The sequence below is a fragment of the Nipponia nippon genome, unplaced genomic scaffold, assembly GCF_047370975.1.
Source record: "Nipponia nippon isolate SJK-2023a ecotype South Korea unplaced genomic scaffold, ASM4737097v1 scaffold_7, whole genome shotgun sequence".
Taxonomy (NCBI): Eukaryota; Metazoa; Chordata; class Aves; order Pelecaniformes; family Threskiornithidae; genus Nipponia; species Nipponia nippon.
The window spans coordinates 26,908,306-26,925,764 of NW_028262391.1; the positions used below are offsets into that span (position 1 = coordinate 26,908,306).

General features: G+C 35.8%; 1 protein-coding gene across 1 annotated transcript in view; it reads left to right on the forward strand.

Moving 5' to 3' along the window:
• Positions 1-17,459, forward strand: part of WDR33 (WD repeat domain 33) — a 72,175-nt gene that overhangs the window by 10,817 nt on the left and 43,899 nt on the right. Inside the window, exons 2-7 of the mRNA XM_087739827.1 lie at positions 7,731-7,955; positions 9,836-9,904; positions 10,348-10,452; positions 11,102-11,197; positions 11,665-11,816; positions 13,590-13,687. Of these exons, the coding sequence (XP_087595953.1) occupies positions 7,752-7,955; positions 9,836-9,904; positions 10,348-10,452; positions 11,102-11,197; positions 11,665-11,816; positions 13,590-13,687 (724 nt within the window). The 5' untranslated portion in view covers positions 7,731-7,751. The remainder of the gene's footprint in view (positions 1-7,730; positions 7,956-9,835; positions 9,905-10,347; positions 10,453-11,101; positions 11,198-11,664; positions 11,817-13,589; positions 13,688-17,459) is intronic.

A 17,459-nucleotide genomic window follows, 5' to 3' on the forward strand; every position in this document is an offset into this window, starting at 1 on the left:
AGTTTTCTCTACTGTGACCAAAGTGGTAAAGCAGGACCTGTCTCTTGAGTCCTGTGAACTAAAGTATTTCGACTTTTTTTATGATGTATGTAAGCACCTGTCTTCTGTAAATATGTCTATTTTAGAATGAGTCAAGGGTTTAGTTTGAACATCAAATGAGGAATGTTTGAGATTTGTTGGATTATTAGGCATTTGTTTAGAACTAGAAATGCAAAATTTGAGGAAAGTGTTAAATGTACATGCAACTTGTGTGCAGCTAAGCAGATTCAGCTGGTGAAGACTGTCCCCCAGGCTCTGTAACCTGAGACTTTCAGACTGGCTGTTTGGGGTTTTTTCCCTGATAGCCCGTTCTCCCTTGGGCTTTTAGATTTCTTCATTTCCAGTTTTGTTTGTATGCTTTCTCTACTATTTCAGAGGTTCTTGGGCATGGCATGTTTGTATGTGAAACTTAAAAGGTGTAGGGCTTTTTGTCAGTTAAATACCAGCACTGCTTCTCTTCCTGCAGAGAATAAAACCTTTGAACTGCATCAAAATAATCATGTTTTTACCAGGTCTAGCTCACTGTACAGTGAAAGATGATTGTTTTCTTGATAGATATGTTACAAATGTTACATGTTCTGTCCTTTCAGACTCCATATCGTGTGTATATGTGGGTTGTGTTAAAAACACAAACGTTTAAACTTCATGATGAAACCAGGCATAATGAAAGTACAGAACTGAAGTAAAACCAGAAAAAAAAAAATACTTCTGCATTTTTAGGCCCTTGGTCATGCCAGTGTAGTAGATTCAGGGCTGTGTATGCAACAAATCTTCAAAGTGTCTCCAAATAAGAAAAATAAGAAGAGGCTGTTGAACCTTTTGGGCAGTGTAGTTTAAATTAATCATTGGCTAAGTCAAAATAAGTATCTGTTTCTGTGGTTTTGATGAAGATGTAGGAGATTTTTTTTTTTTAACATTTTCTATTGGAATAGAATGACTGGAATGGGGAAAGCTGCCAAATCCTTTCCCCCCCACTTTGCATGGTCAGAATTTAAAACCCATTTCTAGGAAAGTTTTGTTTACAAATAGAATACAATAGAGTGGGTGCTAACGTATATTGGGAGTACAGCAGTGGAGCCCTGGGGAAATCTGCTTGCTGCAGAGAGCAGTAATGTTGCTTAATAAGTCTTGTGTAATATAGGTCATTATTTTTGTCTTGAGTTTTGTGATTTGGTGTGCTATGGACCTCCAGCACCTGTGGATAATTAAGGAGTCTATTCTCAGATTGTAAGAATGATCTTATTTTTCTTAGGTTTAAACTTACTATAGTCATGTCTGCATGTCTTCTAGAAAATTTTTGGAGATCTGCATATAACAATGCAGAAAACTACATGCTATTGCTGTGCCTTAAGTAATTAAAAAGTGGGAATAACATTTTTAAATACTCAAAGGACAAGAACCTCATGCAATTTTTCTACTGTTGCAAGGTTTTTTTTGTCTGCTTTTGACAAAAATATATCATTTCATGACCACCAGGCTAAGTTGGGCAACTTTGCACTTCATTGTTGCATCTCATTGACTGATGCAAACTTTCCTTATCACTAGGGTATATGCTCTTTTTACAAAAAGTGATGTTCCATTAACACAGTTCAAAGTCAAGACAGGTCACAGAGTGGCTTTGAAGATGAAAATGTATTTTTTTAACTAGTTTTATATTCCTGCTTAATACAGCTGTTATCTGCCATAACTGGTGGGAAGGATATCATCTAGTCATAGAACTATAAATCAATAAAGATCCATAGCATTCTTTCTGGACTAAATTTGTTTAGATCTAGCACTTTTGAAGAAGCAGCTTTATCTGTCCAAAATCTATGATCTAAAAAAGGACTGTTAAAAAAACTTGTGAAATTATTTGAGATTCTTGAGTGCCTCACACAGGTGTACAATTTTCAGACTTCAGGTGATCTTGTTTTGTGAATCCGATTAAATGTTTTTCCAATACAATAGGAAATTGAAATACAAAGCAATTCAAGGAATTGGTCAAATTAATATATTCTTCACTAGATCTGCAAATCAGTATCGTTTTTTCCTTTTCATAGTTCTTCTGTGTTTTCAGAGTGGAATTATCTAATGTACTGTGAAGGAAACTTATGATCAATCTTTTATTCAGAAAAATTATGACATCTGCATAGAGCAGAAGCAAAGTCTCCTCCGCTGTGAGAGTCTAATTCATTGGTAGACATGCAAATTAGTTTCAGCAGATTTCAAGTGCATCTTCAGAAAAATGTGGTGGAAGGTTGCTGCTGCTAGTGCTGATTTTGCAGCGTTTTTAGTAATGTGAGTTTTTAATACTTGTAGGTTATAAGCATATCTTCTTCACTGAATGAAGCAGGGGAGATGCAGAAACACTGATTCAAAACTAATCTTTTGCTCAGGTTCGTTTCCTGTTTAAAAGAGGAATTATTTTGGGAATGCCTAATTTAGTTTAAAATACTAGGAAGATTACTTACTTAAGATTACATGGTTTGCAAGAATGAAGAATCCTTTTTCTCTGTAACCCCCTACCTGGCAATATTATGCTTTCAAGAAATGCCTGTGAGTCTTAACAGTCTCTCTCTCGCCCTTAACCAGGATGGCTGGCTCTGTTCCTGTATAATAGAGAACAATGTGTGTACATGCATGCTTATTTCTTTTCTGCTTTTCTAAAACATGAAAAAAAAATGCTGAAGATGGCAAAATTAGAACACTTATGTCTGGAATATGTCCTTCCACATAATTCTTTTGCACTGGGAAGAGGTACAATTCCCAGGTAAGGAAAAAGACTGGATGATGAGACCAAGAAAGAGCTTTCTTGAAAATAGTGGGATTGTTTCAGGAAGGGGAAGCCATGGAAAGATCCACTTTCTGGAAAGACATTCTGGAAGACATTCTTCCAAAGGACGAAAGAAAGGAGAATTTTTTGGAACTCAGTGTTGATACTCCATAAAAGAGAGAAAGGAATAACTTTAAATTTTATTTGGTCTGATTTTTTTTTTCAGAACAGGTGTGTTTATTGAGATGTGCTTACAGATTTCTTAATATACAAATAAGAAAATGCAGAGGTGCATTTTTTTCAGAGGTGACTACTGATTCAAAAATCAGTAGGATTTTTGAATTAGAGAAATGTTACTAAAAGGAAATTAAGCAGTATTGATACCTTGTAGATGTAAAGGTGCTTGTCTAATCAAAGAAAGATGGTGTTTGCTACTGATGTATTGAACAATAAACTTATTATGGTAACTTTGTGTTGTGGTGTTCTTATCTTGTACTTCTGCCTCAGAAAGCTGAGGTGGTTTTACTCTAATAGTGTTTTGTTGTTTTTTTTTTGTTTGTTTGTTTTTTTTTTCCTACTGAATGTCCGGAACCATGTTTTGGACTCCTATATGTTATTGCAATGCAAATAATTACTCTTAATTTTCACCGTTTCTGTTACACTGTAAAAGTGCTTGCTTTAAAGCCTATATGTACTTTGTTTAGCTGTCTAATACGTATTTATAGTAGTAGTATACAGGTACACTCAGGAAAATTTTAGCACCCGTTTTCCTTTGCTGGTTTAGCCATTTCAGGGGAATGTCTTTTAAGCTGCAGCGTGTTCTGTTGTAGTGGGCAGCATGGCGTTTGCAAAGTAACTGCCTGCTCGCTCTCTCCAGGAGAATTAGCCTTCTCTTCTACCATTTGAAAACATACTTTCCTTTTGACGTATTCAGGTTATTACTCAATGTATTGCACCCAAGTTGCTTTCACTTCAGTGAACAATAACTATTAAATAGGCAAGCATGTTTTAGTTACCAGTTATTGCACTTTGTTAATGATGATCTTTACTTTTTGGGTAAACCATATACAATTTGTGAAGATTATACATAATCAGATTTTTTTCTTTTAGTATTGAACTATCTGTAAGAAGCGATGGATTTAATATAAGCGATGACTTTCTCTTTTTCTTCAAACTTTATCTGATTAAACCAGTGTAGAAGAATGCTTTGGTGTTTTTATTTTGGTTTAATTAGCCTAATTTGTTTTAATTCTGTTCTATAGCCATGTCCCTCTGATTACTCAATAGGATTAGTGGCACTATTAGGAACGAATAAAAGACTTGCTGACAGTTAAGGAACAGCGATGGACATCTCGGGTCCTATCACAAGCTCGAGTTCTGTTGTGCAGTTTCTTCTGCCCAATTCTCTCTCAACTAAATTATTTTTAATTTCTTTTTTAAAATTTTTTTTAAAGCCTGTGTCTATTTGTCAGGTTTCTCATTCACTCTCTCTTCCTGACTAACCTTGCTCCTCAGCTAGTGTTTTTTCTTCTGTAGTTATTCCCCCTCTTACTGTGTTTCTTCTAACTTGCCTTGTTTTGTTTTTTTTGTCTATCTGGTCCTATTCCTGCCTTCAGCTTCATGTCAGATGTGCCTTCAGCTATTCCCCAATTTGATTGCATTTTCCAGGCTTTGTTTTGTCATGTTAGCTGAGAGGTAGGCCCAGTTACTTATCTTCCAGTGTTCCTGGATAGCCTTAGCTTTGCTCGGTGAATTCATTATGTATTCTCTGTATATCCCCAAATACATTTACCCCCAAATGTGTGAAAGCTAGTTGGCTTTGAAGGGGTAACTGACAGTCAGCTCTCTGAAAAGTCATGTTTCTGTTGCAAAAAATAAGGATGCATGAAAGAATGGCATACAAAAATTCAATTCAATTCAGTTCACAGTTCAAATTGTGATAAAAGTATAATGAACTAGAAGAGAATAGCAATTAATTGGTAACTTTACTGTCCAGAAACAATAAAATAAAAGCTGACCTATTCTTGATGTTGGAAAAAATCCTGCTGTTGCTTCTAATTCTGTGCACTAAGGAAAAAACAGACTCTTGCATTCAAACCTTTGTCGATGGATTCTAAAATAAAAACAAAGTTTGGTACTTTGCTTAAAATAGGAATTTGGATGTTACTACTCTGGATTACACGTTGTCCTCTAATATTTGTTTTCATGTTTCTACTCACTCTCCCAATACAGCAGGAGCTTTAGCTATAGATGCACTGAATTCAGACACTTTTTTAGCCGATAAAAAAATCTAAAGGAGAGCCTGTTGAGGTATTGATTTGTCCCAACAAAAGACGAAGTAGGATACTGATAACTTAAATGGGTATATTTGTCTGACTGGAGTAGAGGTCTTTGGAAATAAATGCTCCGGTTTCATCTGATAACTGAATCTGTACCAAAAACCTTCTTCATTTCTGATGCTTCTTTGCTTGGAAGCTTCACTTGGTGAAGCACATCTATATGCATATGCACACACTTTTTTTATATATATATATTCATACATATATGGCATGCAAACATGACTTGGGCATAAGGATATTACATGGTATTTGAGGCACTATTAAAAGAAAATGATCATGAGCAGCTGGGTAAACAAAAATCTTTTTGCAAAGTTTGTAACTGCAAGTAGGAGGCTTTTTATGATAGAGGCAGTGATCTCAAAAGTTGGAGAAACAGCTTAGAACATAAACAGAGCATAAACCCTTCATTTTCCTAACCCTGTGTCATTTCGCTTGTCATGTTGTGGTAGTTGTGATGTCACGTATTGTCTTGTCATAATCATGAACTTGGAAGGGTCTGTAGGCGTGAAGAGGTGTAATATGTTTATGCCTTTGGTCACCTTTTAAACAGTAGTTTTTGCTGATGTTGATTGCATGTTAAGTGAATGTTGTTTATGCTAATCTAAGCTAGACACTGCTTGTGATAGTTTTAGGTATGTCCACTCTAAATTGATTCATATCATAGCTAATGCTTTATTTACCTGTGTTCGTAATTGAAAAATTTTCTTTGGGAGATTTCATTTTCTGAAAGATGAGAATAAATGATGAATTAACTTGTTGCTTTGGAGTGTTTCTCTAAAAAGGCATTTTTATGTAATGTTTTCTTGCAAATGTATCTGATCAAAGCCCCAGCATATATCTTTGCATTCTTGGTCTTGGTTCTTGAAATCTGTTTTTGCGTTGCCTATAAGAGAGTACAGATGTGTGGCTTTGAAAAAAATATCTTTTTCCCTCTGGTTTAAAGCACTGGTTGGTATACGAGTGTATATCTTTAGACTTGAGAGAGACTAGTACTGGAAATTTTCTCTAGTTTTTTTCTGAGTAACACATAGGCTTTTAAAACTACATTAAAAAGACTTTATTAATGGACTTGCATGTTTAATGCCAGCTTGCTTTGCTTTTTTGAAGAAGCTGCTTTCTTTTTTTTTATATAAAAACACTACTATCCTTTTAATTTTACCTTTGAGATTTAACACCTGATACTTTTTATACAATAGTTAGCTACCTTCAGATAAGTTGTAAGAGAATCTGAGATAGTGTTAGGGATACTTGACATACTTCCTGCATGAGAAAGTTTTGATAACTTTTTCTTGTTTCAGGCGAGCTTAATGTTGTAGTAATTGTGTTGTTACAGTGGTGTTACGGATGTGGCAGTATTTGGAGGTAGACATAGTGTCTTATTAGACCAAGGTATTGGGCAGCTTTCAGGCAAATGAGCCTTTCAGCCACATGATGAAGGTTTGTTTATTTGAAAGCTGGTCTCTTTTTTCCAGTTACACGAGTTGGTCTAATAAAAGATGCTACTCCTGCCAAAGGTATTAAATTTCCTGACCTCATTTAAGGAAACGTACTATTTTAGTTCAGACTTGTTTGTCTTGACTGGAGAATAGTTGTAATGGCTTTAATTTCTTTTTTTGCCCTTGTATGTTAGAGTTGTTTGTGTCGCTAACAGCCAGGTGTCAGAGATGGCTTGGTTTATAGCTGGCCTGACACACTTTCAGTTAGCAGTGGAAAGGAGCCCGCGACTTCTAGGTTTGCAAAGCCTGTGAAGAAGGTTAATCCCTACCCTGTGCCAACAAACTGGTGTTTAAAGGGCAACTTGTAGTTTTCAGCTGTGAAGAGGTTGCTATGATCTCATCATTGAAGGATTTTACAGACTGAAAAATTAGGTTTTAGACTCATTTCCCTCTGTCAGAAAAAAAAAATCTGAATATTGACTTTCTTTTTTCCCTGCACCCCACATTTTTCTTAACATTCTCAGTGGGTCTTATTGAGGGGAAGTTATGTTCAGTTACATTTATCAAACCTTGATAAATGTGATCCATTTATTTTGCGATAATGGAATTGAAAGTATACCTACAGGTAGAATGTGATCTGTGGTGTATTTACTATAAGTTACATAAAGGGAATGCAATTTTGTTTTCAGGTCCTAGAATAAGGTTTTGAAGCAACCCTTTAAAATTTCTTCCTTGTTAATAGTTAAATTAATTTGTGACTAATGTGGTATTTCCTGTTGTATATTGAATCTGAAATACCAGAAACTGAAATATCATCTTCTGTTGAAGGGTCTTACTGTTTCTTGCATTTACTTATACTGTTTTTACTGAGACATTCTTTTCCAGCACAGTTCTAGTTTAGGGATGGTAATGCAAACTTTATAGTGACCTGTTTCAATACAAAATTCCTCTTGAAAGAGAACAAAATATTTAACCACTTTAATGTCAGGGTTATGTGGCACAGGGGAAGCATTATAATTGTTCAGAAGAACCTGCAAATATTTCTTCCCAATAAACAGTGCTTTATGAAGTTGTTATTCATCCTTGTAAACATAAATTAGCAGAGATACTAATGCAGGATTTTTGTCATTATTATGTAGTAACCTAGTGTTTAACTTTTTGCAGTCTTTCAGAAACAAGATAGCCATGGCCACAGAAATTGGCTCCCCGCCCCGATTTTTCCATATGCCGAGGTTCCAGCACCAGGCGCCTCGGCAGTTGTTCTACAAAAGACCTGATTTTGCACAGCAGCAAGCAATGCAACAGCTTACTTTTGATGGAAAGCGGATGAGAAAAGCTGTGAACCGAAAGACCATAGACTACAATCCTTCTGTAATTAAATATTTGGAGGTTAGTTAATTTTCTGGTTTTGTTTGAAAAACTTTTTTTTCCTTTCTGAAATTCGTGATTGTGCTTCTCACTGTCCATAGAGCAGTCTGGAATATTGGGAGATCTACTGCTGCATTTTCAAACTAAGTGACAAATGCTTCTAAATTTGGTATAGTATGAATACAAAGGGGTTTGGTCCTTGGTAATAAAACTGCACATATACACAGCTAGTTTTGTAGTTTGCGTAAACACCAATTTTTACATTCTGTCTTGGAATTCCAACTTGGAGTGCAGTTGAGTGTTGTGTGATGTTCTGACTTTTCAGTGAACATAAAAACTCTTTATAAATAATGTAGTTGTTTTTATTTTTGTTTTGAAAGAGAAATTTCCCAGATTGAGAAATAAACCATTACCCCTTCTGCTCCAAAACCCAGGGCATCATAAAAATGTTTTCTCATTATTTTATTAAATAGCACTGCAACTTGCACTGTAGTCTCTGAAAATCCCTTTCTGTACAGTTAGCAGATACAGAACAACTTGAAGTTTTGTTGAAATGTTTCTGCAAAAATGCTTACTTAGCTTTCCTGATGGCGTGGTATTAATGTAGTAAGAAATATAATTTTATGGTCAAGATTTACTGTAAAAGTACTGGATATTAGCTCAGAAGAAATAGAATCAAATCTGTAAATACAGGAATTGTTGGAATCTCAACAGTGACATTGCAAAAACACAATGAAGTGAATTTGATCGGCTGTGACCAGTGCATGATTATAGCTTGTAGGTGTTAACAATTGGAAGGTTTTCTTAATAATAAATTTAAATTATCTTCTAAGATCTGTTTAAGCACCAAACATTTAAAACATATCCTTATATTTTAGGAATGCCCCCAAAAAGATTCTGTTAGTAGTGGGCTAATTCTAAAAAAAAAAAAAATTTTAGTAGTTCAGGACTTTTTTTACTCTGACAGAAATAAGCACCCTCAAACTTCTGTTTATTAAAATAAAAACACACACAAAAAAAAAAATCAAACCTGTATGTTTTGGATGCTTACACAAAATTAGGATATACCAGAATTCTATTTCAGTCCTGGCTTCAGTACTACTGATTTAATTTGATGTGGTTCTATAAAAAAATGAGAAAAAGGTTTATATGTAACTTGCTTTTGGCCTAAGAAATTCTAGCAAACCGTAGTAGTAGTGTATGCTGGAAGTGTTTTACCTGGAATTTTAGCTTATGTTTCTGATATGTACACAGGTCGAAATTGGTAAAGTCTACAGCATGAAGCTGAAATAATTTCATTCTTAATTCATGTGAAGTGTTTTTGAAAAGTTTGCATTTGACAGCTCACAAAGTTTAACTAATTGAAGGCATTTTTATCCCTTGGTCTTCTAAGTTGTATCCATTTGCATGCATTATTATCTTTATGCTTCAGCAACAGAAGCTTCCTTTCTAGTTTGTGTCACTGTGTGGGATTTCATTTAGAGTTCATCAGCACAGCTCCTAATGGTGTAAATGCTTATCCTGAAAGTAAAGCTTTTGAAATGATTGAACATGCTTCTTGTAGAGTACCTATTAGCCTGGACAGCAAAGTACCAGTTGTCTTTGTTACAATAATGTGGCTTATTACATCGGTCTGCTCCTTTCATACTGTTAAGCTGCAATTTTAAATGAGCTGCTTTAGTCTGATGAAATTAGGACTTTAAGCATTCTTGAATCTTTTGTTTATGCTGTACAAATTCTGCAGGTTTCCTGAGACTAAAGTCTTTTAACTGAGTTTATTCTAAAATCTTTGGAGTGCTTTGGAATTTCCCAGCAGGCTGTCAGCGTGTTCTTTATTTTCTGTTGTTTAACAATGAAGTATAGTGGTGGTATGAACTAGGAGTTTTTTTTCTTCTTTCCAGAATAGAGTATGGCAGAGAGACCAGCGAGATATGCGAGCAATCCAGCCTGATGCAGGATATTATAATGACGTAAGTAAAATCTTTCTATTCTCTGAAGTTCTGTGGATAAAATTTGTCCAGAAAATCAGAAGGATTCTGCCTGTCAGCCGAGATTATCTTTTTGTCCACAAGAGGCCTTAAAGATACAAATGGCATCTTCACTCTACATTATCTTGTTCTGTTGGAATCCATGTCCACGAAGAGAAACTGAAATTGGATAGGCTTTTAGTTTTTGGACATAAGAACTCTCATAATGCACTGAGCTTGCAAAGCTGCTCTTGAAGATGCTGGTTCTGGATGTTTGAGATGGTAAATGATGCAGACTTTGGAACATTTCTACCGACTGACTGTTGATAATATCTCTGCAAATGAAAAAATTGCTTTTCCAGAAATAGGTGTTCAGAATATATGCCTTTCTTGCAGTTTCTGGTTAGAAATGTCATTACTAATTTTTTTTGTTTCTTTTCTCATAGTTGGTCCCTCCTATAGGAATGCTGAACAACCCTATGAATGCTGTAACAACAAAATTTGTTCGGACATCTACTAATAAAGTAAAATGCCCGGTGTTTGTTGTCAGGGTGAGTATAGTGTTGGATTTACTCAGTTGCATTGTCTTAATTTAAATTAGAGTAATCTTAACTGAGGAAAGAAACAAGATAACAGTTAAAGCATTTCCAAATAAAACTAGCATGTGGAATATATGGACTACTTCTGTGTCTAGTCTTTCTGTGGAGGGTTTTAGGAAATTAAATGGTAAGGTCTGAGTACAAAATAATTCTTACTCTCACAGTTTGAGGTGCACTTCCCACACTTTTTTTTCCATTTGGGAGGCTAATGTATCTTGACTCACAGAAAAAAAGGCAATTCGGTCTCTGTGCTGCTTGACTTTTGTAGCATCTTTTAACAACTTTTCTGTGATGTCAGCAGTATTGTTTAGTATTGGATATTGTGTGCTATAAATGTACTGGTGCCAATAAGCTGTTTCTTCTCTACGACTAGATTTTTTTTTTTTCATTGCTTTTACGGTGGGCTTTGTCCTATTGTTACAAAGTCAAAAGCCCTCTGGCACAGTTCTGCATTTTTGTCTATCTTACATTGTCTAGCAAGTCATTTAGTAAATTCCAGTTCTGCAGGTTCCCTGGAAGAAGCTTATGATTTATTTGGAGGATTGTGAATAAATATTTGAATGTTATATTTGCACGGTTTAGTTAAATTTTTCTTTTGCAGTGGACTCCTGAGGGGAGACGCTTGGTCACTGGTGCATCTAGTGGAGAATTCACTTTATGGAATGGACTGACTTTCAATTTTGAAACGATATTGCAGGTAAATTAATCTGTCAAGATTTCTGTGTATTTCCTTGAGGTTTCGGAGCATGTTTTAGGAACACATCTTCACTCTGCTCATCATGGGTCTGTGGTCTAAATGCAGTAATGGGAGCCTTGGAGGTCTTTTATTTTTTTATTCTGCTCTGACCCCATGTCAGACTGTGGCTATAGGCAATTCATTTAATGCTTCTCATTCCATCCTCATATGCTGTACTAACTGCTCTCAAGAACATATTATAAGTATTTGTAATAATAAAGAAACATTGTGGAAACAAAATGCAAATACTCTTCATTTATGATTTAGAAGACCATTTTTTTTTCCACAATAACATCTTGAATGTAACTAGATCATTATTGTTTTTATTTCTTGCAGCTGTTAAGTAGGAGCTTTACTAACTTCTGTGTTTGTGTGGGTCAGACGGTATTTGAACATGTTTGCTAGAAGTTTTGTTTCTGAATTTACAGGCTCACGACAGCCCTGTAAGGGCTATGACTTGGTCACACAATGATATGTGGATGCTGACAGCAGACCACGGGGGATATGTGAAATACTGGCAGTCCAACATGAACAACGTCAAGATGTTCCAGGCACATAAGGAGGCGATTAGAGAGGCCAGGTTTATACACAATATACCATTTTCTGTAGTACCTATTGCCATGATTAGACTGTTCTCTAAGTGTATTCTGGGTGCAGAAATGCATGGGTTCTGTCAGATTCTGGGAAACTTCCTGCACCACATAAACACAATATTTTCTTTTGTTTCCACATTCTCACCGTTTTGCTGGCACCTTTCTGAATTAGTATTGTCCCAGTATCCGCCTCTGCAATATGTTAGAGATGTATTTGTCTGCCGCATTTTGCACTGGTATTCTTTTCATTTTTATATGGTGACGATGTGTATCAGTTATTCCTTTTTATACGCACTGTGTAAGACAACAATTTCATTCCAAATAAAGAATTCAGTCTTTAATAATCTAACTGAATAAAATATAAAGCCTTCAGAAATAAAACACCTGCATAGTTCTCACAAAATAATAAAACACTAAATAAAGTGAAGAACTGCTTGGCTTGGTGAAGCCAAGACTTCCAGTAATACTAAATACCCACGCAGACTGACACATACAGAAGTCTAATGTTAATACTGAATGCGTTCTTCAAGCTTGAAACTGTAAGCAAGCCATTGAAAAGAAGACTGTAGGATATTCTCTTGGTTCAGTGTTGATGCCTCAGTTGTGCAAATGTCTATTTATATAAAAAATGGAATCTAAAGTGATACTATCAGTAAGATGTAAATGAAGGATGTTTCTAAAGCAAACCTGCACATAATCTTTAGTAAGATATGGAAATGTTTTTAAAGTAAGCCTGAAGAGAAGCTGCAGATCCAAAATGAAGCTAAAGCAGTGTTTCTTCGGGTTCAGGTGCTGGCCTTTGGCGATAAAGGTTCACTGCCACAAAACCACTTTCCACTAAAGTCACCATTTTTCTTTGATAGGGTGCAGCATTTTCTGCCAGAGTTGGGTTATGAGAAGTGCTTACATTGGATTCAGTTACTGTCTGACTATCGTGGCCATACACTGAATTTCTCTACTATTTTAAGACCTTTCCTGATCATAAAGATCTAGGATTTCATGAGGGCTCCCTCATGGTCTTTCACTGCACCAGAAAGGAAGTGAGTGCCTGTCAGTTGCTGGAGGTGTTCTGGCCCTAATCACATGGCTAAATAACTCCTTGCTTTTCCAGTGACTTTCATCAAGCAATATTGACTGCTCAATCTGGAAGCTGCTTCTGTGTCTGTAGGATTCTTTTCATGGTGTTGATGGGGTGTAATGAGGGATTTTTTCCAAATTACTTTTACAATAAGTGCTACACTTGTTTTATATACAATTTTTTTTTCAACAGTTAATCCAACTAGCATTTTCCTGTGACCAGCTTTCCCTTATTTTTGCTTCTCTGCTGCAAAGCACCTGTGGCTGAAGAGGAGTTTTTTTTCCTAAGAACTGTTCTCCTGTGCTTCTACACAGTGTCACTTTCTTATGGTATTATCAAACATGAATGAAAATCTAGGGTGATGATTACCAAATCATATTGATGTTGCTTCTCATCCTGCAGAGAAGGCACTACCGTGTGCAGTCATAGGTAGGAAGGTGCTAAGAATAAATTCCGGATTTTTTCCTCATTTGACAGAGGACTGCAATGCAATAGTAATCCTATGCTAAATTCGTGTCTTGTGATGAAGTGTCATTTGGCAGGCACTGTATTCACTTAAAAGTCCCTATGTTCAAATGCTCAGTGTATAACACATTACAGTATAATTTTGCCCTGTCTGAGAAGCATAGATAATCTGTTAAATGCTGACTTCTTTCCCCTGCTGTGTGTCTTCATGTAACAGTTTCTCACCCACGGATAATAAATTTGCTACATGCTCTGACGACGGCACTGTTAGAATCTGGGACTTTCTACGTTGCCATGAGGAGAGAATTCTTCGAGGTATGTGTACCAAAAGTACTGATTGGGGTATTTCAGGAGGGGGAAACCTTTTTTTAACTAGGTGTTCACAATACAGAAGTATCAACTTGTCTACATTTTTGTATTACATCCCTATCTTAAATCCTCCAAACAAGTTTTTGTTTGGCTGCTGCTATAGGTGCCTTATGATTTTCAGAGAGGCTGCAGTTCACAATGGCGTTACTCTGTTTACTGTCCACTTAAGCTCTAAACAATGGAGGTGGATATAAGGACATTTTTTCTACTGCTAATGTTGGTAGAAAAAGCTGTTTCTGGATCAGGAATACATTTATCTTTCTCCAAAGCTTGATCTTTGTGACCACTTTTACTTCGGAACGCGCATCTTCAGGCAAAGGATTCCATTCTTTTCATGGGAGTGTCTTCCATTCTGATTTCTTCAGAGGCAAGGTAGTTAGTTACTTTTTCTCAGTCCTTAAGAGGAGGAGAGCATTTAGGTAGAGAAAACAAGTAAATTTTGATCACATCATGCATAGCACATGCAAATAATCCTAGCTTCGGTTCAATAGTTTTCTGTCCCACCATCTGTGTATGCTAACTTCTGGTGCCTTTCCACTGGCCTTGTTGAGCTTTCTCCTTCTCTTGTTGCAATCTTACTGAGCGATAACAATAGTTTCTGACAACTATTCCTTTCTTGCAGAAGATGTCAAAGGCACATAATTTAATATGAGAATATATTAAAGACTGCCATGAGATTGGGGGTTGTAGACGTGCAGATAAACTGTAAAGAAGGTATGCAATAAAAACATGGAATTTCAGTTTCAGGTGTGTGAGCTTGTTCAGTGCTTTCCTAAACTAAGGATTTTTGTTTTTTAAAATCGTGCTTCCAACTTGGACCTGCATTATGTATTTTATGAAGTTGAGCTCTCCCTGCTTCTCTTGACTCTTAAGCTCTCTTCTTGTTTTACTAATGCATTACTCTTAAACACCACTACTTTGAAAAGACATTGGGCTCCAGTGTTCTTGCAATGATGATAGTCTAACAGAATCTGTGCATAGACATTATGTAGATGTGTTCTTTGCAGGAGCTGGCAAGCAAATTTCTAGGCTATATTATTTGTACCTGTTATTCTGGAAGGACCCAAACAGATTTGGGACTGTTTTGCTTGATGCTTTACAAAAGCAATCATTCTGCACTAAACACATTCTATACCCTCCTCCAGGTTTGTACTAACTACTCATTTAAACCGTGTGGAGGAAATGGGGATTGCCTCCATACAGAGTTGTCAAGATTATAAAAATCCCTCCAATTCTTCTACATTCTTTTAATGTTCTGCATAAAGTAGAAGGAGTAAAGCATTTAATTTAGGCCATAAAGAACAGAACTTGCATTACATTTCCTTCTGTTACCTTGTGTACTTGAACATTGTGATTGTGACTATCTCAAATAGAATGATGCTTTAATTTCTTACAATTTGTACATATCACTATACACTCTTTAGCTTACAAAATAACTCTGTAAATAATATCTTTGCTCCTACTTATATGATGTACCCACAATACACTTCATCCTTTATGTAAGTTGGAAATATTTTGAGAACTTTACATCTCTGGACAAAATTGGTCAGGGCAGATTATTCCTCGTTTCTGCCGTCAGATAAGAAAACAAAACACCAACCACCACCAAAAAAAAAAATCCCCCACAACAAACCAAAAATAATACCCAAACCCCTGAGTGTTAGGGGTGGGAGGATGTTTCTGCAAAACATGCAAGTTTGATTTGGTTTTGGTCCCAAGCACTGCTGTTAAATATGATCAGAAGACGTATTTGAAAGTGCTGTATGGGTAACACTTGGGTAGCTTTCTTGGTGGAAAATACAAGCTTTCATTTTGTTACTTGGAGTTCAGAACTTACGGCTTTAGGAAACTAATCTTCATCTTTTTGCTTCTCCACATGCATTCTGCTTTTACGTATTTAGGAGTGTGACCTATAAAACTTCGCTTAGTACAGCCTTCAGAATGAGTAAATACTCATGCCATTGCCATTCCAAAGTTAGTGATCTGTAAATTCTGGTAGCACTTCATTAAAAATATATTTCATTATGTACAAGAAGTGTTTAGATCAAATACCATGCTAAGGAATGTGGTGGTTTTTTTTTTTATTTTATTTCCTACTTTCAGAAACCATGCTTCAGCTATTCTGGTTAATATTGGTGCTGTGAAGTTGAAGGGATTCTACAGTGTAGTTTGTATCCAAAGCTTCACTAAGTGTTTTAAGGTATTCTTCAGGTTATCACACTGAATTATAAAAATGAAATGAAACTATCAATTTACAGTCAGAAGTATGCATAAAAAAGATTACCACTCACAGGAATACAATATCAATATGTCATTATTCCTCCTGTTTTTTCAGTAACAAATTAAGGAACATATTTTTAAAAACAGACTTGAGAACTTTTAATGCTAAGGAATGCTTTTAAAGCAATTCTGTAAAGAGCATTAAAGGTACTGGGATAAGTTTTGCTGATATAGAAAGGACAAAATTCTGTAGACTTGTTACAGATGCTCTTGTTTGCACTGGAATGAACAATATAATTTATTTCTATTATTTGATGAAATAGTTCCCTTTAGTTGAAACTGGTCTGAAGGAACAATTCTAGTCTTACATTCCAAAGAGGACTGAAAAAACAAATTGGAAGTGGTAAATTACATAGGACTTCTTAAGGTTTTGCTGGAGTTCTTTCAGCTGTTTACAGTAGGCTACGCAATTGTTTCAGTAGTTAAAGCCATGAATACATGGGCTGTGTGAGAGAGACTTATTAACTGTGTCCAGCTTTCTTTTAATTTGTCAAAATGAAAATCAACAGGACACCCTGTTTAGTTCTTAATACATAATTCCAGAAGTTCTGGATGTTTTTTCTTTAATCTGACTCAGAGTCCTTTTGCTGCCCAGCTTTTCACTAATTTATGTTACTTTGCTGCTGTTTCTACCGTTGTGGCTTCCCAGGGCATAGGTGGAGTTTGGGCATTTTGCTAGAAGCATGTGCAAATTTATCAGGCTCCTTTTTAATATCGTAAAGAAATAAATAGGATTAAAACCTTCCATTTCTTGGGGAACCATCTTTAAGTAATTTATCTTCAAGTGAATTATCTTGGAAGAACTTGAAGGTGGGAGAAATGGCATTGTCATAGTCACTTATCTGCTTGCTTCTCATCAGTCCAATTACTGTCTGTCTCTCCTCTTGAAGTAAAAGTGCTGTACTCCGAATTCTGCACTGGTAGTTTTTGCCTATGGTAATTTCTGCAATGTTACCATCTTGATGATGACAACAAGTACAGTTTGGTGCACTTGCTAAAATACACTGGTAGGAATTGAATTGATGTTAAAATAAAAATGCTTTTGGTAAAATAACAAGACATGGAAAACAGTCTGTAGCATACTAATATGTTGTTTTCATGTCAATAATTTCTTACTCTGAAAGGTGTTTCCAATAATGGTATTTATTACAAAACACGATCGGGTCTTTAGTCTAAACAGTTGCAGTGAAGTTAATGCCAGGGCTCATGTAAACAGCCCCCATTTCTATAAGAACATACACAATGATTGCTTTTAATAATGCTAATTACATCTAGTGAAAAAATGTATGCAGTAAAAGCTTGCTGTCCCTTTAGTTCTATTGAGAAATTAATGTTATTGATGATTTGACTGGTGGCTGTGAATCTTTGGGTATTGGCTCTGTGCTAACGTATCCCTGAGAACATTTCGGGTAGATCATCAGTAAACACACGATTCCTT